Source organism: Balearica regulorum, chromosome 14, assembly GCF_011004875.1.
Source record: "Balearica regulorum gibbericeps isolate bBalReg1 chromosome 14, bBalReg1.pri, whole genome shotgun sequence".
In the NCBI taxonomy this organism is placed as follows: Eukaryota; Metazoa; Chordata; class Aves; order Gruiformes; family Gruidae; genus Balearica; species Balearica regulorum.
In genome coordinates this window covers 983,322-1,004,152 of record NC_046197.1, presented here as the reverse complement: position 1 = coordinate 1,004,152, position 20,831 = coordinate 983,322, and the positions used below count along the sequence as shown (strand labels likewise).

The 20,831-nt window shown below is 54.4% G+C and overlaps 2 protein-coding genes across 4 annotated transcripts; both read left to right on the top strand.

Annotated features, from left to right (window-relative positions):
- Nucleotides 1-23: 23 nt before the first annotated feature.
- Nucleotides 24-5,556, top strand: LOC104634615 (histidine--tRNA ligase, cytoplasmic-like). 3 transcript variants are annotated; one of them, XM_075766181.1, is made up of 12 exons: nt 25-257; nt 349-468; nt 891-986; nt 1,723-1,848; nt 2,016-2,123; nt 2,270-2,368; nt 2,671-2,764; nt 2,916-3,043; nt 3,144-3,386; nt 4,202-4,318; nt 4,594-4,740; nt 4,989-5,556. In XM_075766181.1, the coding sequence occupies exons 1-12, from the start codon at nt 57-59 to the stop codon at nt 5,043-5,045; spliced, it is 1,536 nt and encodes a 511-aa protein (XP_075622296.1). In that variant the 5' UTR covers nt 25-56; the 3' UTR covers nt 5,046-5,556. The 3 variants fall into 3 exon arrangements, with proteins under 3 accessions (XP_075622298.1, XP_075622296.1, XP_075622297.1); XM_075766183.1 differs by lacking the exon at nt 4,202-4,318 and having other exon boundaries at nt 24-257; XM_075766182.1 differs by lacking the exon at nt 891-986.
- A 206-nt stretch (nt 5,557-5,762) lies between these two features.
- HARS1 (histidyl-tRNA synthetase 1) lies at nt 5,763-20,536 on the top strand. Its single transcript, XM_075766151.1, has 13 exons — nt 5,763-5,890; nt 6,768-6,857; nt 8,742-8,861; nt 9,053-9,148; nt 9,722-9,847; nt 11,926-12,033; nt 13,380-13,478; nt 16,013-16,106; nt 16,258-16,385; nt 16,486-16,728; nt 18,019-18,135; nt 18,888-19,034; nt 20,029-20,536. Exons 1-13 carry the CDS (start codon nt 5,813-5,815, stop codon nt 20,086-20,088), a joined length of 1,506 nt encoding a protein of 501 aa, XP_075622266.1. The 5' UTR covers nt 5,763-5,812; the 3' UTR covers nt 20,089-20,536.
- Nucleotides 20,537-20,831: the final 295 nt, after the last annotated feature.

Below are 20,831 nucleotides of genomic sequence, written 5' to 3'. Positions count from 1 at the left end.
CAGTGGCGCTGGGCGGTCACGTGACCCGGCCGCTTCCGGCTTCCCCGGGACCGGCCATGCTGCGCCTGGGACCGCTCGCAATTACCGGGCGGCTGCTGCCCGTGGGCCCCGCCGGGGGCCGAGTGAACCTCTCCCGGTCCTGGCCGTCCCGTCCGACAGGGCCGGGCGGTGACCGCGGCCTCTTCTACCGGCAGGTGCGGGCGGCGGCGGGCTCTGCTGGGGGCGGCAGCCGGTGCCTGGCTCTAAAGACGCCCAAGGTAACGGCGGGGAGCGGGGGCCGTGCCGGCGGTTACCGGACGTTGTGCCCCTCGTCCCCGCCGCTGACGGCCGCTCTCCGTCCCGGGCCAGGGCACCCGCGACCATCCCCCCGCCCACGTGGCGCTCCGCGACCGGCTCCTCGCCGCCGTGGTGGCCTGCTTCAAGCGGCACGGCGGGGCCGCCATCGACACCCCCGTGCTGGAGCTGCGGGTGAGGCGGCGCCGGGGGGACCTCGGGGGGCGGCGGGACCCTCTCTTCCTCCTTAGGGTGTGGGGGTGACCCGCACCGGGGCTGTGGGACCCTCCTCTGCTCCCCCGTGGGGTTGGGGGGCTGTGGGGTCCCCCCTCTTCCCGCGGGGCTGGGGACCGCCCGTTACCCGGGGCTGAGGGAGCAGGTTTGGGGCGGGGCTGGGGGCTCCCCCGGGAGGGGCACGGTGGGTGGGGGAGGGTTGTGCCAGCCCCTTGTGGGGCTCTGTTGAGTGGGGGGATGGGGCCGTGGGCCCCCCTTCTGCTTCGAGGGGGGACGTGTGTCGTGTCCCCCCCATACTCTCTGCTTGACTTGTGGGGCTCGGGGGGGGCCGGGCTCTGCACCCACTGCCCTGACCCTTCACCAGCCCCCTCGCCTCTCCCCAGGAGACGCTGACGGGGAAGTACGGGGAGGGTGCACGGCTCATCTATGAGCTGCAGGACCAGGGAGGGGAGCTGCTGGCCCTGCGCTACGACCTGACTGTATCCTGCGCTCTCGTGGAGGGGACGGTGGCACACCAAGGTCACTGCCACCTCCACCGTGTCAGAAGGCGTTGGGTGGGTCACCCTCACCCTGCCCTGCAGGTCCCATTGGGGTGACGGAAACCCCCTTCCCACCGAGCAGCAGACACCCCCGCTGCGCTGGCTGTCGTCTGTGTGAGCCCACCTCAAACCACCCCACAGCTGGTCCAGGATCTGCAGCAAAGCTGCCCTTCCTGCCGGCCCCTGTGAATGTGCACCAGTATGCTCCATCATACTGGTTTTACCTCCTCCCAGTTACAGTCCCCACCTCTGTGCGCTCCTGTCCTGCCCGTCCCACCTCAGTGACCGCTCTGAGTGAAGCGGTGTTTGCTGCAGGTACAAACAGGTGTCCGTCCCACGCCTTCTCCACCTCCGCGTCTCACCAGAAGGCCTCAGCTTTAATGTCTGTGTGTCTAATGAATTCTCTCTGATCGCACCGTAAAAGGGGAAAATGACCCCGCAAAGGTCTGTGTTTGGAGGTGCTGATGTACTGTGGGTCAGAAGAAGGAAACTGAGTTGTCCCGGTGTTGGAATAGCTCAGCGTGGTTCGTCATACTCATCGTCAGCCCAGGCTGATGATCTCCCTGGAGATCAGGGAGCAGCTTGCAAAGTGAAAGGGACACGGGGAGCTTTGAGGTTCAGCTTTCTGCAGCTCAGGGGATCTCCGCGTTTCTGTCCTTAACTCCTCGGCCCCCAGGTGCCCTTCGCTCGCTATTTGGCGATGAACAAGATCACCAACATGAAGCGCTACCACGTCGCTAAGGTCTACAGGCGGGACAACCCGGCCACAACCAGGGGCCGTTACAGGGAGTTCTACCAGTGCGTGAGTGTTGTGGTGCCCGCTGCGCGCGGGGCCGAGACCGCGCGGGGAACTGGTGTGGGTTTTACCGGCGGGATTGCCTTCAGCCGCTGTGGGGCTGTGCGGCATGCCTTGCGGAGCCGAAGCGCCTCAGCTGTGCCAGGAGGCTCTGTCGCTTCTTCTGCCCTCAGGATTTTGACATCGCCGGGCAGTTCGACCCGATGATTCCCGATGCCGAGTGCCTGAAGATCGTGCACGAGATCCTGAGTGACCTGCAGCTCGGGGACTTTCTCATTAAGGTGAGATCAGAGCAGACCTCTGCACCTTCCCATCCCATGGGATTGAGGCATGAGGAAACGCCAACGGATGCAGCTTCCCGCACCTCTGGGGCAAGAAACGGCGGTAGGGGGATCTCCCTGAGCTAAGTGTGCCTCTCCCACCCCAGGTCAATGACCGACGGATTCTGAACGGTGTGTTTGCTGTCTGCAACATCCCAGAGAGCAAGTTCATAACGACGTGCTCCACTGTGGACAAGCTGGACAAGGTAAGAGTTGTGCTCGTGGGGAGATCGCTTGCAGCCTGGATGTCTCAGACTGGGCGGTGTCATGGCTGTTCTCATCGTAGAGAGGTTTGCAGCAGTTAAGCTGCAAAGATTTGGGGAGCTCTAGGGCCTGGTTAAGAATAAATCCTTGGCTTTTCCAGTGGCTTCTGTTAACAATTCCTGCGAGAGAGCTGCAGATCACTAGTGAGATTGCTGACTGCTGTCTTCCCGCACGTGTGGGCTGGTGGAGGCAGTGGGTGATGAGAGCGTCCTGCAGCAGCAGGGGTTCTTCTCTCCCCTTGCAGATGCCGTGGGAAGAAGTGAGGAGCGAGATGGTAGGAGAGAAGGGGCTCTCTCCCGAGGCTGCGGATCGCATCGGGGAATATGTCCAGCTTCACGGTGAGCACTGTGGGGCCGAGCCCTTGGCCTTGTTCTTCCAGGCCAGGCAGGGCCAGCGACGGAGGGGTGCAAGGCACGTACACGGCTGGCCGGGCCCACCGTTGCGGGTGCTGCTGCACTGGCAGACCTGAGGCATGGCTCGTTCCCGCAGGTGGCCTGGACCTGATTGAGCGGCTTCTCCAGGACCCAAAGCTGTCCCAGAACAAGCTGGCCAAGGAGGGTCTGGGGGACATGAAGCTGCTGTTTGAGTACCTGACGCTGTTTGGCATCGCAGGGAAGGTGAGGAGGTGCAGAGGCAGGAGGGGGTGCTGCCCTCGTGGCCGGGCAGCCTGTGTCCCCCGAGCGTGCCCAGTGACGGGGCGTCCCTTGTGTCCTACAGATCTCTTTTGACCTGAGCCTGGCGCGGGGTCTGGACTATTACACGGGGGTGATCTTTGAGGCTGTCCTGCTGCAGCAGGAGAACGACCACGTGGAGGAGCCAGTCAGCGTTGGGAGCGTGGCTGGAGGCGGTCGCTACGATGGGCTGGTGGGGATGTTTGATCCCAAGGGACGGAAGGTGCCCTGCGTGGGGGTCAGCATTGGGATCGAGCGGATCTTCTCCATCCTAGAGCAGAGAGTGAAGGTAGGTGCTGCAGGTGGTGCATGGGGGAGGGCTCTAGGAAGCCAGCTATCGTTTATTGCAAAGCTCTACCACTCCAGTGTGTTTGAGGGTAAAGAATTTTGGGGGAGATGGTGGCACCTCTCATGCCTGCATGTCCATGTCTGCACAGAAGACACAGCCCTTTTCTGCAGCCCATCGGGATGCAGGCATGGGCAGCTGAGGGCAGCGTTTTGTAGCAGATGCCAAGGGAACATTAGAGACAGGCCCTGAGCTCTGGTCCTGGCTCTAAACTTTGTACCCCAGTCACTTCACAGTCCCCAGGACAGAAAACTTCATAGGCAAGAGACAAGAGTGATGAATTCAGTATCAGCTGTGGCACTCGCTCTGTGATGAGCACCCTAGGAAAACCCATGAGGAAATTCATCACTCTGCATTTAGTTCTGAGCTTGTGATTCATAGCAAGTGAGGCTGAGGCAATGTGTTTATACCTGAAGATTCAAAGGAGACGTTGGGAAGATGTCCAGGCCCTGTCTGGGAGGGAGGGAGGAAGGCCAAGGTCCCATGGGAACAGCAGCACATGATTCAGGAGTTTGTCACCACGCAGATTCTCTGGGGGACTCGTTAAATGTGTCCAGGTTGTCTTGTCTGTGCACTTTTTTTGCTTCTGGAAGGTTAGCCTTGCTCAGTAACGTTCACTGAATGGTGATGGTTAGCTTTGAAGTATGCTTGTTTTGGGGAGCTAACTTAAGGTCTGAAGACAAGGTGAGATGAGCTTCTGTTGCAAGCTGCAGATTCCCTAGGAGCCAGTCACTCCCAAGGAGTGTGTGTCCCTGCAGGCTTCTGGGGAGAAGGTTCGAACGACTGAGACACAAGTGCTGGTGGCTACGCCTCAGAAACACTTACTTGCTGCGAGACTGAAGCTCATCTCCGAGCTGTGGGATGCAGGGATCAAGGTAAAGTAGGACTTGAGCTTAGCACCAGTACGGGTGAGGGAGGGAGACCCTGAAAAGGACAGCAAGACCAACTCCGTTAGTTGTGTGTCTTCAAGATCTGGGCCTGTCTGAGATCTAGCAGGCAGAGGAGAACAGCTGACAGCACGAAAGGCAACCGCTTGCTGCAGGAATAATGAGGCAGAGTTTTGTGTGTGGGTTTGGTGCTGGCTGTTTTGCTCCAAGATCCATCAGAGCAAATTTTACGTTAATGATTCATTTTTTCCACTCCTTCATAGGCAGAGATGCTGTACAAGAAGGATCCTAAACTGCTGAAGCAGCTGCAGTATTGTGAGGACATGGGGATCCCCTTTGCTGCCATTGTAGGAGAGCAAGAGCTGACAGATGGAGTTGTCAAGCTGCGAGATGTCGCAATGAGACAGGAGGTGAGAATGCATTTTTACACCAGGTTTCAAAAGTGCTTCCAAAATCTAGAGATTGGTGAAGGGCTCTGGGTTTTCCCTTGGTGATGTTGTTCCTGGGGGGAGCTGTAGCACAGCTCTGTTGGGTGACTGCTCTAGAAAACCAGTCATGAACTGCATTGGTATCCACAGCAAGTCCTTAGGGTCAGATCGAACCATACGCTGTTCAGGGTGCCAGTGCTGCTACCTCTTCCTCTCCATTTGCTTTGTAGGTTGACATCCCAAGAGAAAAGCTTGTTGATGAGATCAGAAGAAGGCTGGAGCCCTAAGACTTTTCAGTCAAGCAGCTCTGGCCAGAACTGCTGTACAACTGGAACCTCTGAAGGACGAGTCAAGCTTGAGGGTTCCTAATATTGCCATTGTACAGCCATTTTCATCTGCTGTGGGCAGTTGTGGTGGTGGCACAGGCACAGGCACAGATGGCTGCAGTGCAGCTCAGGCAGGATCAGGCTGAGCTCGGGAGTGGGGGAGGGTGGGATCTGTGGTGTGTTAGGCACCCACAGGCTCAGGACCTAGGGAGAGCGTGGCAGTGGAGGGTGCCATCCCCACCCCTCTGAGGGCTGCAAGTGTCAGCCCTAGCCTGCAGCTGGGTTCTGCCGTCCAGTATGGGGCCAGGCGTGCCCAGGGCTGCTGGCTGGGGACCCTGGCCTGTGAGGAGCGTGGGCCCTCCTGAGGGACGCAACAGGGGTCTGGTGCAGCTGCACAGGCAGGCTTCAGCTGGGGTGAGCGTGGAGGAAGTCTGTATTTTTCTATATTAAAAAAAAAAAAAACAAAACAAAACTCTGGGGCATTTATTTGAGCTTCGTGACGCCGACGCCTCTCCCCGTGGCCGCCTGGGCGCTGAAGTGAGGTGAGGCGCGGCAGCGCGCGAACGCGGCAGTGCGCAGGCGCCGGCCCGCTGCTGTGGCAACGTGCGGGGAGGGCAGTGCGCAGGCGCGGTCCTGGTCGTGCGGCAGTGCGCAGGCGCGGTCCTGGTCGTGCGGCAGTGCGCAGGCGCCGTCTCGGTGCGGCGGCAGTGCGCAGGCGCGGGCCGGCAATGGCGGAGGAGGCAGCGGTGCGGGCGCAGGCGGAGGCGGTGCGGCGGCTCAAGCAGGATAAGGCCGATCCCGACAAGGTGCTGCTTGCCGGGCAAGGGGTTGGTGGGGCTTCGGGGGTGGAGCTGGGGAGGGAGGGGCTCGGAGGTTGCTGGGAATGGGGAGCTGGGGGAGGACCAGTATGAGTGGAAGCGGGGGTGCTGGAAGACTGGTGTGACTGGGAGTGGCGGTGCTGGTCTGGGGAGAGGGGGCTGGGGCAGTGGGGGTGTTGGGAGCGGGAAAGGGAGCTTGGGGGGAATTGGGGGTGCTGGGCTCGAGAAAGGGCTGCTGAGGTGATTGGGGTGCGGTTGGGGTTGCTGGGGTAGGGGGTCGTAGGCAACTGGGAGGACTGGTGTAGGTGTTGCTGGGCTGGTGGCATTGGGAAGAGGGGTGCTGGGGAGGATGGGAGTACTGGGCTGGGGTGGAAAGCAGAGGGGCTGAGGTGCCTGGGGAGACTGGGAGCAGGAACTGGTGATACTGGTGTTAGATTGGAGAGAAGGGTGCTTGGGGGTGTGGGGTTGGGAGGAGGATGCTGGGAGTGTCGATGCCGGGGTGTGTGTGGCACCAGCTGGCAGTGCTGGGCCTGGGGGTGCTGTGGCGGCTGGTAGGACTGGAGGCGTGGGGACTGGGCGGGCAGATGCTGAGGGTGATGGAGGGCCTGGGAGTCAGAGAATGGTGGAGGTGTTGGGGGTGCTGAGATTGGGGTGCTTGTAGCTGGAGTGGGGGGTACCGGAGAGAGGCAGGGAGTGCCCCTCTGCTTGCTGTGGGACACTGGGAATAGCAGATGTATTGAGGCTTAGGCTATTGGATCGTCTGCGGAACCTGAGTGTACTAGGAATGCTGAGGCTGCAGGTGTTGAGGAAGGCCTGTGGGCTGGGCCTGGCAGGAAGGTTTACCCCTAGCTCCCTCCCTCCCCAGATCGCAAAGGAGGTGGCGAAGCTGCTGGAGATGAAGGCTCAACTGGGAGGAGAAGAGGGGAAACACAAATTTGTGCTCAAGACCCCGAAGGTAACATCCCCCAGCACACGCACTCATGTGTCTCTGTATGCACGACCTACTCCAGTGTGCACACGCAGCACCTCCCCACACCTGTGTGTCCAAAATCTCAGCACAGACTTGCCTGTCTTTGTTCTCATTTCCATTTCCCTTTTTGCTTTTAGCAGAAGGGGAGAGAGGGGTGGAAACATCCCTGACAGCATCTGACCCAGATACTCTCCTAACTTTAAGGTTTTCTGGTGCTTTTGTGACAAGCCAACCACTAACTGGTGGGGTCAGGAAATTAAATTCCCTTTTGGTCAAGCTTTATTGTAGCTGCCCAGTGTGAGGTCTCATATCTGCCTAGATTGCATTATTTGAAGTAAGGTCATGACTTGCATCATCCCAATGAGTTTAGGGCTAGGACTCTACAGCTCTTGTAGCACTGACCCCACTAGTACCTGCAGACATTGGCTCTCGCAAATCAAGGATCCTCAAGCAGGTCCTGTTCCCTGTTAGCCTGGACAGAGCAGATGAAGCTGCTGGTAGGCTGGGTGAGCACGGAGTGCTGCGAAGTGCACCTCTGCTGGTGTGAGGCTCGTTGTGAGGGAACGGCAAGGTGTAAGCCAGCCAAAGAAACCTAGATGCCCAGCAGTGCTTGCCAGGAATGTTCAGCACATGTTGAAATGTGGGGAGCAAGAAAGGTCCTGTGGCTTTTGGTCTTAGTCTGTGAGGGTGAGTAATCCCATTTGCTGAGCAGGTCTGGCCAGCTGCCGACATTTCTGTGTCCATTTGCAGAAGGACCATTCCTGCAGGGGTAGCTTTTCAGTCTCCAGGCCCCGGAGTATAGCGTCTGTAATGCAATTTATCCTGACATTTTTTGTAACTTGGATCTTGCATCAGTAGCAGCTGACCAGAGACTTACTGCACTTCCATGCTGTGGCATGGAGACAGTTGTGAATGTTGCTCACAAATAAACCGGGTTCTGTTAATGCTACTGGCTTAGGAAATGCCTCAAAACTGTCTCCCTTGTCCATTTCCTTTATTGTATGTTTTGGTAAATGTAATAGTGGTGTGAGACCTGGAAAGTGGAAGGGTATTTCAGTGTTTAAAGATGCGGAGAGAGGATTTTGTAGCCCTGTGAGTGCCAGGGAAGCACAGCTTGTGTTGCCAGCCTGTCTCAGACACGTCAGTGTACGGCTGAGAGCTGCTGTTTGCTGTGCGACCTGCAGGTGGGGTGTTATGAAGTCCCTGCTCTCTCTGCTTCTTCCTGCCTAACCGCCAGTCCTTAGAAAATGAAAGTGGGAGGTCTAGGTCTAGTTAATTAACGGTGATTTATGTGTTGCTGAGAGCCTAAAGGCAGTCATTGAAATATTCAATGACTCTTAATAGTGAAGAAATTAAAAGGCAGCCCATCCTAGTGAACAGTAGATGGGCACGTCACAGGTATTGCACTTTGAAAATATGATTTCTCTCCATGTGTGTTTGGAAGTTGTAGAGCTGCTGCTTGTTCCACAGCTTCAAAGCACGCCTGTCCCCTGATTCCACCTCTCGGGGTGGCTCGTTATGCAAGAGTCTGGCTATAGTGTTTGAGTTGGAGCTGTGGACACATCCTAGCTGTGCTGTCATCCTTGGAAGTTCTGAACTCTGGATGTTGGAGCTGTGTTAGCTCCTCTGTTTCCTGCATGGTGAAACTCCTGAGTCAGACCATGGCATGGCTGAGCTGTGTCCTGACGTTTTCCAGTATTATTTGGTGCTGCTTTTTAGCCCCTCTCTGAATATCCGGTGTCTGGACCTGATCTCTCTGGCTTTTGTGAGCAGTATGATAGCTTCTTTGTATCACCTCTCACGTTTGTCTCCAATGCATGCCTCTAACCCAATATCTCCTTTGCTCTTCTTTCCCTTACCTCACCCCAGGGCACACGGGACTACAGCCCCAAGCAAATGGCCATTCGTGAGAGAGTCTTCAACGCGATCATCACCTGCTTCAAGCGCCACGGAGCAGAAGTCATTGATACGCCAGTGTTTGAGCTGAAGGTGAGTGAGGACACAGCAAGTTGGCTGAGCTGATGAGGATCCTGCAATTGAAAGCTTGCAACGTGTTGAGGGTTGAGTTTTCTTTTTCCATCTCCCGGGTGTCCTCCCTTTCTCTCATTGTTTTCTGTGTGCTCTAGGGCTGATCCCCTGTCACTGAAGATGCTGTTTGTTCTTGTGTCCTTTTGTTGTAGGAGACGCTGACAGGGAAATATGGTGAAGACTCGAAGCTCATCTATGATCTGAAAGATCAAGGAGGAGAATTGCTGTCCCTGCGTTATGACCTGACAGTATCCTGCCACAGCCAGTGCTGAGGGGTCTTATCACCTTTGCTGCCCTCCTTTTGGGGCAGCGCTGTCCAGAGGGCAAGAGAGGAGGAGGAAGGACAGTCTCTTGGCTCTGACCTGGCACCAACAGGGAGAACGTGAGCAGGCAGTGTAGTTCAGTGGGTGCAGAACCCTTGTTCAGTTATTTACTGTATGTTGCTTCTGTTCGGCGAAGTAACACTTGTACGCGGGGGTAAGGAGGATCTGGCTTGAGCAGGGTTTCTCCTACAGCAGGGTACCCAGACTAGGCTGCTGCGGGATCCAGCCCACATGTGCCTGAGATCCAGCCTAAGGTGGCGCTGGAATGTGCTTGTAGGGACACTTAACAGCAGCATGTGTGGGCAGTGTCTTGGACAGTTGTGGAGGCCCTGGGGAGCTGTGGCAAGTCCAGCCGTCCCTTAGCAGTTGCTTTGCCCCATGGGTGTGCACCACACTGTGCTGGGTGTGGGGGAGATAGTGAGGACCCAGCGCTGCCTGTGACTGATAACTGGGTGGGGTGATCCCTCCCTGTTCCCATCCTTAACCCTCCCGTCTCAGGTGCCTTTTGCTCGCTATTTGGCGATGAACAAGATCACCAACATTAAGCGCTACCACATCGCTAAGGTCTACAGACGAGACAACCCGGCCATGACCAGGGGCCGCTACAGGGAGTTCTACCAGTGTGTGAGTTTGGCTGTTGACAGGGACACTGCTGAGTGAGGCTGTAGACTGGGCAGTGCTTGTGGGGATGTAGCACCATAAAAACGTAGGACCAAAGGCTGCGTTACCCTGCAGTGGCCTTCCCTGTGGCTGTGGAAACCCTTAGCGTGCCCTTATGGGTGTGAAAAAACAGCTTGAGCGTGGGAGAGTGAGGATGATGGCTGTGACACAAGGTGCTGGTGTATCAGGGAACTTTGTAATGCAGCCCGCAGGTGCCCCAGGTATCTGGCCTGCTCCGCACTGTGGAGCAGGGCAGCACCTTGCTCCATGCCACACTGCTTTCCAGCCTGGTAGGGAGGAAATACTTCCTTCTGATCCCAAATGTGGCAACAGTCGAACTCCTGGCTGTGTAAGTGGGACACACGAACCAGGCGAGTGACTCAGCTGTAGCATATGCTACTTCTGTTCCATGCTTAGTCAATCTTTATTTCAAAGGAAGGGAAAAACCCAGGGGCCAAATAGCAGAACAGGTAAGAAAGCAATTTCCTTAGTGGCTTTCTCAGACGAGTGTGGTAGCCCCGAGGAATGGCTTTGTTCTGCTGTACTAACGCAGTCCCCAGGGCCTCATATTGCAAACAAATTCTTCTTTGAGAATATTCCTGTTTCATCATACAACCTTCCAGCTCCAGCTTGGTAAACTCCCATTTCCAGACAACTTGAGGTCTTTCCCTGCTATCTCATCTGAAAGATTGTTCCAAGATCTCACTCCTAGGATAGCTAGAAATAGTGTTCTAATATCCAGGCTAAACTTATGTCTGATAGTTTACTTCTTGTGCAAGTGCAGCTGTTTAAACGGTAGCTGTCATCACGTGATACGGATTCTTCCCCTCTCCCAGATAAACATTTGGGAAATTTTTAGAGAAATTTCCCCCTCCTTAGGCCATGTAAATCAAGCTTTATTACCTTCTCTCCCTGGAGATGCTTTGTTTCTTTGCTCAGTCTAGTAGCTTTTTCTTCATCTTTTCTTAAATACCATTCACCAGCCTTTGGTTGGGTTTTTTCAGTGAGATTTCACCTGTGCCACGTACAGTGGTAGTGGCACTTTCCTGATTCTACCAGACCTTGCCCAACTTCTGTGGGGATTGCATCAGCCTTTTTTGCACTCAGCTGATTGGGGATTAACTGACGTGATCTCATCTCTTTCCTCCTCCATTGCCCCAATTTATTTTGGAAGCTTGGTGAAGTCATGTTGAAATTTACCCACTTAATTAAAATTATTCTTGTACTCAAAATTTCATTGAAGACTTTGCATTTGGGGATTCATAAATGAGAGTCAAATAAGAGGTCTCTTGTTCCTTCTGTGTTTTATTTCTCTCTGAATATTGATACTGTCTTTGCTATTTTCCAGTCACAGGTACCAGCCTCTTGAAAAATCTTCCTGTTGGGTTTTAGTTCTACGTGCTAGTTCATATGGTAATCTATGGTGGACACCACTCAGGCTTTCTGATTTCTTTTTCTGTCTTGGCAGTTGAAACTTTTTGGTTTTGCCTCGTTTGAGATCGCTTCTCTTGTATCCTTCCCTGATCATTTACTTGATGAGTGTATGTATTCAAAAAAGAACATCCTAAGAATCAAGGCATTTGGCATTTAGGTCATACCAAATAATAAGTAGTTCTCTCCTCCCCTTTCTGGGTCCTTTGTTCTATTTATTTACTGCTGATGATCACTTTACTGTCTCCTTTCTGTTGCTTTTCAAGGATCTCTGTTTCAAAGTGTATCACACAGTAAACTGCTGTGTCAGAGGCGGGGAGCAGGTTACATACCTCCAGAAGCAGAATGGCTTCTTGCAAACTGCACTGGCCCCAACACAGTATACGAACTCTTTGCAATGCAGTGGACACGAGAGCACTGCTGCCCTCAATGAAAGAGGGTCATAACCCACATCCTGTCCCTTCTGAATCCTGTTGGCGAGGGCTCGTGCTCCCTTACGTCCCATTTCTGTTGCCTTTTGTAAGCAAACAGCTGTTTAACAGAGTTGAAGCTGTATTGCTGCAGCCACGCCAGCGGTGCTGAATTACTCACTGCCTTTTCCTGTGCCCCAGGATTTTGACATCGCCGGGCAGTTCGACCCGATGATTCCCGATGCCGAGTGCCTGAAGATCGTGCACGAGATCCTGAGTGACCTGCAGCTCGGGGACTTTCTCATTAAGGTGAGACCAGGCGGGTTTCTATGTGCCATGGTGGGAAGGAGTGGTCGTTGTTCCTGTGATTTTACGCAGCAGCACCTGATCCCACTTTAACGCCTATAAGCCCAGATAGAGAAGTTCATCCCAACTCTCTGCCTCCTCATGGTGTATGTGCTAAAAGGCTGGGCCTCTGCTCAGACTTGCCTTTAGCTGGAATGCGGGGAGGTTTCCTGAGGCTGCAGTTAGCAGAGTTCTCTCTAGCACTAACCACAGTCCCCTGCAAAACTTCCAGTGGCAACCCCCCAGGAGAGTGTCGTGTTCACTGCCTGCAGTAAAACAGGCCCAGGATCCCTGCCCTTGTCCCAGCTCCCGATGGCCCCTTAGTAGGGACATCTCCTCAGTGCAGTGTTGTCTGCAGACTCCTGCCTTCCCACCAAGTCCTTTCTGGGTCTAAGGCCTTTTCCAGAAGAGGAGTCATGCCCTACTGTAGCTTGAGTTTCAAAACACCGCTGTTATCGTGGTGGTGGTGGCAGCAAATGGTGCTGGGTGTGCAGGTCAGGATGGGGAAGGGTGTACAGTGGTAGGAGTGCCTGACGTACAGGAGGGTGATGGGATCCCTGAGAGGCACTCAGAGCTGGGTCGTTGCTGGGCTTAGCAGGGGAGGTGCGCAGTGCGGACTGGGTGTTGCACTCCTACGTGTATCCCCCACTGGGTAGGAGGGCAGTGACCTGCCCTTGAACCTGTCTGGGATGAGCTGAAGAGCTGTGCACAGGAACTGCCTGTCCAGCTACTGTGTGTTTGGGCAGTGGTGAAAGCGGATGCCTTTGAGGATAAGAAGGCAGCCCTGCAATGGGGAGCAGCAGAATAACCAGCCTGTGGTTATGCTTGTCCTCCATGAGCCACTGTCTGGTTCATGTTGATGCTGGAGGATTACAAACTCCTGAGCAGTCTTTGTTTCTGTGTAATTTAATTGTAGGTGTTCTCACTACCCATGGAAATGTTGAATCCAGCTGAGCCTTTGGCCTCAATTACCTGCTATTACAGAGCATAATTAAGCTATGGAATTCACTATACTATCAAAAAAAAAAAATCAGTAGGGAGGTTTTAACATAATCAGATGTCCCTTTGTTCTTATACTGAGAGAGCAGGGTAAGGCACCGAATTCATCTCCTTTAGTCCATGGTCTGTTCCTGACCTGGTTTTACATGAGAGGGTTCATAGGCCCCCTTGGTTCTTCTACTCTGTTGCAAAAAATCTTGGCAGACATCTGCTAGTTCTGTTCCATGCTTAAAATTAGAGGGGAGAGAAACTGGACACAGCTGAAGCATCTGTTTGAGTTCATAGTTAATGACTTGCTCCCTCTCCCCCAGGTCAACGATCGGCGCATCCTTGATGGGATGTTTGCAGTTTGTGGTGTCCCAGACAGCAAGTTCCGAACGATCTGCTCCAGCGTTGACAAACTGGATAAGGTACGGGCTGGAGCCCTGGGCTGCAACTGCTGCTGCTGGAGTTTCAGTGAGTCTCTGTCCATCTGGGCTGCTCTTACCGTGAGAACTAGCTGGAAAATGCTGATAAATATCGAGTTGTTCTTGTTTCCCCCTTTCTCTGGAGGGGAGGCACGGAGGGCCCAGCAGTCACATAGGAAAACTGGATCCTGTGCTTTCTTCTCCAGTATTCCACAAGGTCCTGACAAATGGAAAGGAGGGAGGGAAAAATGCTCTTCACATGGGAAGTTCAACATCCCAAACCTTAGCCTTCTTAAGGTGCTGCTACTTTTGAACCAGGATCTTGAAAACCTGCCCCCAGATTGGGCGGGGGCATTGAAAAACGTTTTCAAATGAATCAGGTTTGGTTGGGTGGTGTGAGGAGTCACAGTTGTGTCCTGGAATCATAGAACAGCCCAGCTTGGAAGGGATCTCGAAAGATCATCCAATCCAACATTTACTAAAATTTCAGACCTCAGCTGCAAGGTGAATGTGACATAAATGGTAAATCTCTGTGGGAATGCAGGAGTAGAGAAGCGCAGTCATAATTTATAGTCTGTAATCAGTCTGTAAGGCAGTTAGCTTGCAGGTGACAGGGCTGAGTTAAATGGAAATCCATAGGTGAGTAGGCTGCCAGAGTTGTGGTGTTGCCCAGGACCCTATTCATAAGTACTGTCCTGCAAGCTGGTGCTATTCTTGATTGGCGATGTGATGTCTAGCATCCCTGCTGAGGACACGGAGTCTGCAGTGCGTGTTGCTGGCCAGGCTGTTTCAGCGTGATCAGGGCACCACCGGACAGAAGCGTGTGCTGGCTGTTTGTGGGACCCTCAGGAGGTGATGAGGAGCAGCAGGGAGACAGCAGAGAAGCGAGGTGGATGAGGTTTCTATATTTTACCAGGAAATAGAGAAAAGCATTCAGAGTGAGGAGGAGTAAGAGATGAAAAACACAGACCTGAAAAATAACCCCAGCAGCACATTTCTGCCTCCTGAGCAGGGGAAGGCTGGTTTGTCTGGCGTTGCGCTGCATGTCTTCACGCTCATCTGTGCCTGCCATCGGTGCAAGCATGTTTTGCGAGGAACAGGGCTCCTTGGGGCTGGCCCGGACTGTGCAGCATTCTTGCAGGGTGGACACGGTCACAGGGACAACATGCTGCTCAGTGCCATAATATCTCTTCTGCTGGTCACTTCATTCACACCTCTGCTGATTTAGGCATGTAGTACAGGTACAAAACGTGTTGTGCGTTGACATCGCTGTTTGTACGGCTTACTCAGGTTTGGCGTGACGCAGAACAGCCCCCTCTACGTGCAGCTGCTCCTGTAAGACACAAGGCAGGAGGTACCTACAGGCTTGTGCTCAGCAAGTCGCCTCAAGAGCACTGGCTGTTGTCTCTGAGGGATTCAGGACCTTATGTGGCCCTTTGGGAGGAGGGAAAGGTGCCAGTGTAGGTACTTTTTATTTGCAGGTGATTGTCTTGACTGTAGGCCCTAGTCAGATATAAAAATGCTGCAGATCTGTCTATAAATGTGTATACAGTGCTCCACTAACAGCTAAGGAAGATCTGAAAACTTAGTTTTCTTGGCTCGGGATCCAAAGTAGAATCTGGAGGTGAATTTTTGTGTGTGTTGAGAGTCACATGGGGAACACCATGCGCTGACTGCTTAAAAGAGTGCTCCTAACCTTCCTGTGAAACCCTGGTAAACAAAGTGGCCTTGTATCTCGTCTCGTGTGTTCACATTGCTTTGTTCAAGGATGAGCTGCGTTTCACTTTGGAGGTCTCATCTGATGGTTGAATGAAGCCAACTAGAGGAAGGCGCACTTAAAGTCCTGTTAGCAGTGAGATCTATGGCAAAGGCAGGACCAAAGTGTAGGTTTTGAGGCTGTGTGTGCATGGAAGAGCAATAGGAAGGGAGAACTGGGCTTTTTTAGAATGGGATAATTTAATTGTTTTCATACTGAAATGCTGTAATTTATTGCAGTGCAGCTGGATGTGATTAAGACTGGTTCTCTTTGACTCCTTGGTCAGTGTATTCTGCTTGCTTTGGTGTTTGCATTACCCAGCCATCTCCTCACACCTTTCCAGGTGGTAGGCATGACCACCAACACTTTCTTGACTGGTGTTTATGACTAAGCACCTAACCAGGGAAACCACAGTAGCAAGATGTCTCTCAAACTTGGTGCTTTTACAGACAGATGTTCAGTTCTGGCCAGAAATCAAAACCAAAGTATTTGTCCTAGAGCTTCTAGTTTTTGGGCAGCTTTGCTGACTGCAGGGTTGGGATGCAAACTGTGCAGAGGTACAGGAAATGGAGTTATGACCATATGACCATGCTCTGAGATCTCTGATCTGCTGCTTCTCTCATACACCTCTTAACCACACTGACACTGATGAGGTTCTGCTGTGTAAAGATCTGTTGAGAGCAGATATGTCTGTTCATCTGTACTGGGCAGAACCACCAGAGACCTTCCGCAGGAGAGACCACATCCCTGGAGCAGTGGCTGATGTTCTCTCCTCTTGCAGATACCGTGGGAAGAAGTGAGGAGCGAGATGGTAGGAGAGAAGGGGCTCTCTCCCGAGGCTGCGGATCGCATCGGGGAGTATGTCCAGCTTCACGGTGAGCACTGTGGGGCCGAGCCCTTGGCCTTGTTCTTCCAGGCCAGGCAGGGCCAGCGACGGAGGGGTGCAAGGCACGTACACGGCTGGCCGGGCCCACCGTTGCGGGTGCTGCTGCACTGGCAGACCTGAGGCATGGCTCGTTCCCGCAGGTGGCCTGGACCTGATTGAGCGGCTTCTCCAGGACCCAAAGCTGTCCCAGAACAAGCTGGCCAAGGAGGGTCTGGGGGACATGAAGCTGCTGTTTGAGTACCTGACGCTGTTTGGCATCGCAGGGAAGGTGAGGAGGTGCAGAGGCAGGAGGGGGTGCTGCCCTCGTGGCCGGGCAGCCTGTGTCCCCCGAGCGTGCCCAGTGACGGGGCGTCCCTTGTGTCCTACAGATCTCTTTTGACCTGAGCCTGGCGCGGGGTCTGGACTATTACACGGGGGTGATCTTTGAGGCTGTCCTGCTGCAGCAGGAGAACGACCACGTGGAGGAGCCAGTCAGCGTTGGGAGCGTGGCTGGAGGCGGTCGCTACGACGGGCTGGTGGGGATGTTTGATCCCAAGGGACGGAAGGTGCCCTGCGTGGGGGTCAGCATTGGGATCGAGCGGATCTTCTCCATCCTAGAGCAGAGAGTAGAGGTAAATGCCTTTGTTGTTCAACTAAGCATGGAAAAAGAGCAAGGATTGACATCTTTCTCATGTACCCCCAGTCCAGCAGATGCTGAAGTGAGTCTTCCTTGCTGCAGTCTTTGATGGAGAAGCCACCTAGCCCTCTACTGTGCTCTGCAGCAGGAGTCAGAACCAGGACATAATCTCCAATTTTCCCTGGCTTGGGAGATGATCCCTGGGGCTCCCACTGGAGACAAGACCCCTCTTCCAGCAGCCCTCAGACATGGCTTGTCCAGCTGGAGGGGGCACTTTAACCCTCAGCAGTACCAGGTTCCCAGGTCAAGTGCCTTAGTGTTCTGCACTGCATTAGGCATCCATGTGGCCCCACGCTCTCCTTGGTGAGGTGGCACTGCTCTGCAAGGCTGGCAGGGAGACAGCAGCCTCGCACATCTACTCATCCTGCCCAAGGCACTACAGAGACCAGACAGGGATCAGATGTCCCAGGGCAGGGAGTGCAGTGCTTCTGGGGGGTTCCCAGATACCTTTTTCCTATTTCCCCCTCCTCAGAGTTGCTGTACCAATGTGTTGTCCTCCATCCCAATCAATGGGTGTTAAATAAGTCTTTGTAGGCTCCCAAAACACTGCCGCACATTTCCTTCCCCAGAGGCCTGTTATGGGGAGTTGTCTGTTGGCAGCCAGACACAACCAGGATTCCTAAGTGGAAAGTGAATTCTTCCCCCACCACCTCCAGTCCTGGCCAGGTTTGTTCCTCTGCAGGTGACCTTTTAAAGGTTTCTCCCTTCAGCGAAAGCAGTGGCAGGAAAATGCCACTTTGAGTATCCAGCATCTGCCACGGAAGCAGGTGGCTTCTGACAGCGCTGGAGCACCTCAGCTTGCTGCTGTTAATCAAACCCATAGTTACCAGCTCAGCTCTATCCAGCTCCTGCTGGGCTTGCTGCTTCTGAGCCGCTTAGAGCAGATCTCTGGGAGGCCCTTAGGTGTAGAGGAACAGTCTCTAGGCAGAAGCTGGCAGGGAAATTGCTCATACTTAGCACGTCCTCCAGTCTGCATGCACCTGCAGTGCAGGAGGGTGGTTATGTTAAGTCCCCATCATGGAACGATGGCAGAAGATGAGATTCTGCTCCAGGATGGGGTTGGTGGGGCCTCCCTGACTCTCATGAATTTATGCTGTTCATCCCACTAAGCCTGATCCTCTTCACCACTGAATTGATGGGCTTGGGGTGGTGACCCATCCTGCTCATGGAGTGTCAGATAGCTCTGTATGTCCCTGGCATCATTTGAGTCTTGCCCTCTCTCTAGGCCTCTGAGGAAAAGATCAGGACAACAGAGACACAGGTGCTGGTGGCCTCTGCCCAAAAGAAGCTCCTTGAAGAGCGGCTGAAGCTCATCTCTGAGCTGTGGGATGCTGGAATCAAGGTATGACGAGGTGATGGCAAAGTCATGAGCTGCTTCGTCCACTCTGTGCCAGGAATGGACCAGATCTGGCTTTGCTTTGGGAGGAGGGAGTCATAAGGAGAAGGTGGGCAGCAGACTGCCTTCCTGAATGGAATCTGCCTCTTCTCAGTGTCTTGAATCAGGTGTTCTCCAGGAAGGGCTGGGTGGCAGCATGACTGTTAGCCTGGTAACACTACAGGGGCTGCTCCGTGTCTGTTATCTGAAGAGAGATTCCCAAAGCAGCCAACACTCCAGCCCCTGCTCTGTGGCAGCTGGGATACGATGCTGCTTCCAGCAAAAAGCAAAAAACACCGTTGATCCTTGCAAGGAGGGGAGAGTGGGCAGAGAGGGGCTTGGGCCGTGTCTTCTGCAGGCCAAAGGCACGCGGTGTGGCAGGGCCCTGCTCACTGCCTGCTGCGGGCAGACTCCCTTGGTGGCTGAGTGGAGAAGGCTTGGGTGCTCTGCTGGGCTCCTGACCGTGTAGGGCCACCACAGGTGTCAGCCCTGATCTGGCACAGACTAGAGCTAATGACCTGGTGCTTTCCCAGGATAAATAGTGCCTTGTGAGTACCTTTTGAGTTGTGCTGCATTACTCATTGGCCATAATGCCCATCTTCTCCCCCACCATGCTCAGCAGACAGCAGTTAGCAGACTGGTCCAGCAGTGCCTGGTTGAGGGGGTGCAGAAAAACAGGCCAGCGCTGATCATGGTGGTGTGTTCTGGCTCTCTTCCAGGCAGAAATGCTGTACAAGAAGAACCCCAAACTGCTGAATCAGCTGCAGTACTGCGAGGACACGGGCATCCCTCTTGTTGCCATTGTGGGTGAGCAAGAGCTCAAGGATGGAGTCGTCAAGCTGCGGGTCGTGGCAACCAGGGAGGAGGTGAGGCCTGTGGTGGCTTGGCGTGAGGGATTGGCTGCTTGACCCTTCATCCCAGCTCAGGCCAGCCCTCCGGACCCATCCGGACGCAGGTCTGCAGCAGTGCCCTCAGGTTCTACGTGGCAAGGTGGCTTTACTGGCCCGTGTTTTGAGCGTAGTGTCCAAAGGGGAGATCAGAGGAATAAGGCGCTTCCACCTGATGCGAAAAGCCTCCAAGGCTTAACAAAGCTGCAGAAGGTGCAGCAGGTGTGGTGAGGGGAAGGCAGAGGGGCCAGGGCTGGCAGCCTTGATGTGAGGCCTTGGGACTGATGGTGGTGGCCTTGTGGGTTCCTTTTGGAGACCAGGTGAGGTCTCCCGTTTCCTCAGCTCCTCTTGACTTGCTGTGGAGCACATGCCCTAGTGTCAGTTTGCTACCAAGCCTCTATAACAGGTCCTCAGGGTTTTATACATTGGCTTCATCATTAGATCTTTCAAGCAGTGGTCTCTTCAGTAACACCCCCCGTTTCAGTTCCACACACCATGCAGATTCCTGGAAGTGTGGAGCACCATTGTCTCCAGCTCTGGAGAGCTTCCCATCCTGTGGCCTCCTTGAACTCCCAGCTGTTTTTTGTTCAGGAGCCTGGAACATAGAGGGGTGATTCAGTGGGCTGTGTGGCTGCTCGTGCTTTCCGTCCAAAGCACAGGACTATTGCTGAAGGTCCTGTACGTGCCCTCTTGGAATGAGTGGTCTTGGCTTTGTAACCAGTAGGAAAGAGTGGGAAGACCTCTCATGATCGTTGGGCAGGGTTGCAGGCAGGTGCTTGCTCTCACAGGTTCAGCTCCATGTGTGCTGCTCGATCCCCATAGACATAGAGGGACTGGGGACCGTACCGCGGTGTGATCTCCCGAGACAGAGGGCCACAAATGCGGTGTGGGCCACCCCTGTGGGACACAGAAGGTCGCGCTACGCCAAGCTGCTTGTGTTGTATTGAAGCAACTTTGTGCTCCCTCTGTGTAGGTCAATGTTCGCAGAGAGAGTCTGGTTGAGGAGATCAGGATGCGAACGAGCCAGCCTTAAACCCCTTCCGGATACGTCTACTCCTTTGTTGGATTCTGGTTGACAGATTTCCTCCTGTAAATGCCTTCGCCAGGCCCATAGCAGTGGGCGTGGAGTCGGGGGGGGGAGGCCTTTGAAAGCTGTATTTATTCTTGTCTCGTGCCCTCCCCTTTCCTGGTGGGAGCAGAGAAGCTGCGCGGACTCCTATGATATGCCCTGGCCCTCGCACGTGTTGCTGGAAAGATGTTTTGCAAGTGGCTCTGGCAAATGTCGGCCTCCTGTCGCTGCGGTGACACGTGCAGCCCTGTGCTGTCAGCAGACCCCAGGGTCTTGGCTGCAGCTTCTCGTTCCCGTCACTTTGAATAAACATCCTGACCCGTCTCTCTGCTCTGGCTGCAGGGAGGTGACCTTATCCCAAGCAAAATGTAAAGGCGCTGCTCCCAGAAACACAATAAATCTGTCTGTCCTACTCCGTGACTCCTGTCCCTACTTTCTGCTCGGGGCAGGGATTTGCTTACCTGCCTCGCTGAGCAGGAGCTGGTTTCTAAATGTCACGGTGGATGTTTCTTCAGCTGCCGTGCTCCCTCCTCGCCTCCGGATCCCACAGCTGCTGTTGACCCCTGCAAAGCCCCCGCCAGCCGGGCCGGGGCTCCCCACGCAGACCCCCGTAGGCTCCCTGGGCCCTGTCACGGGTGAAACGTCTCCCTGTGGGTGACGGGGTACTCTCTGTCCCCAGCTCCCCTCGCTCCTGCCCCACGCATCTC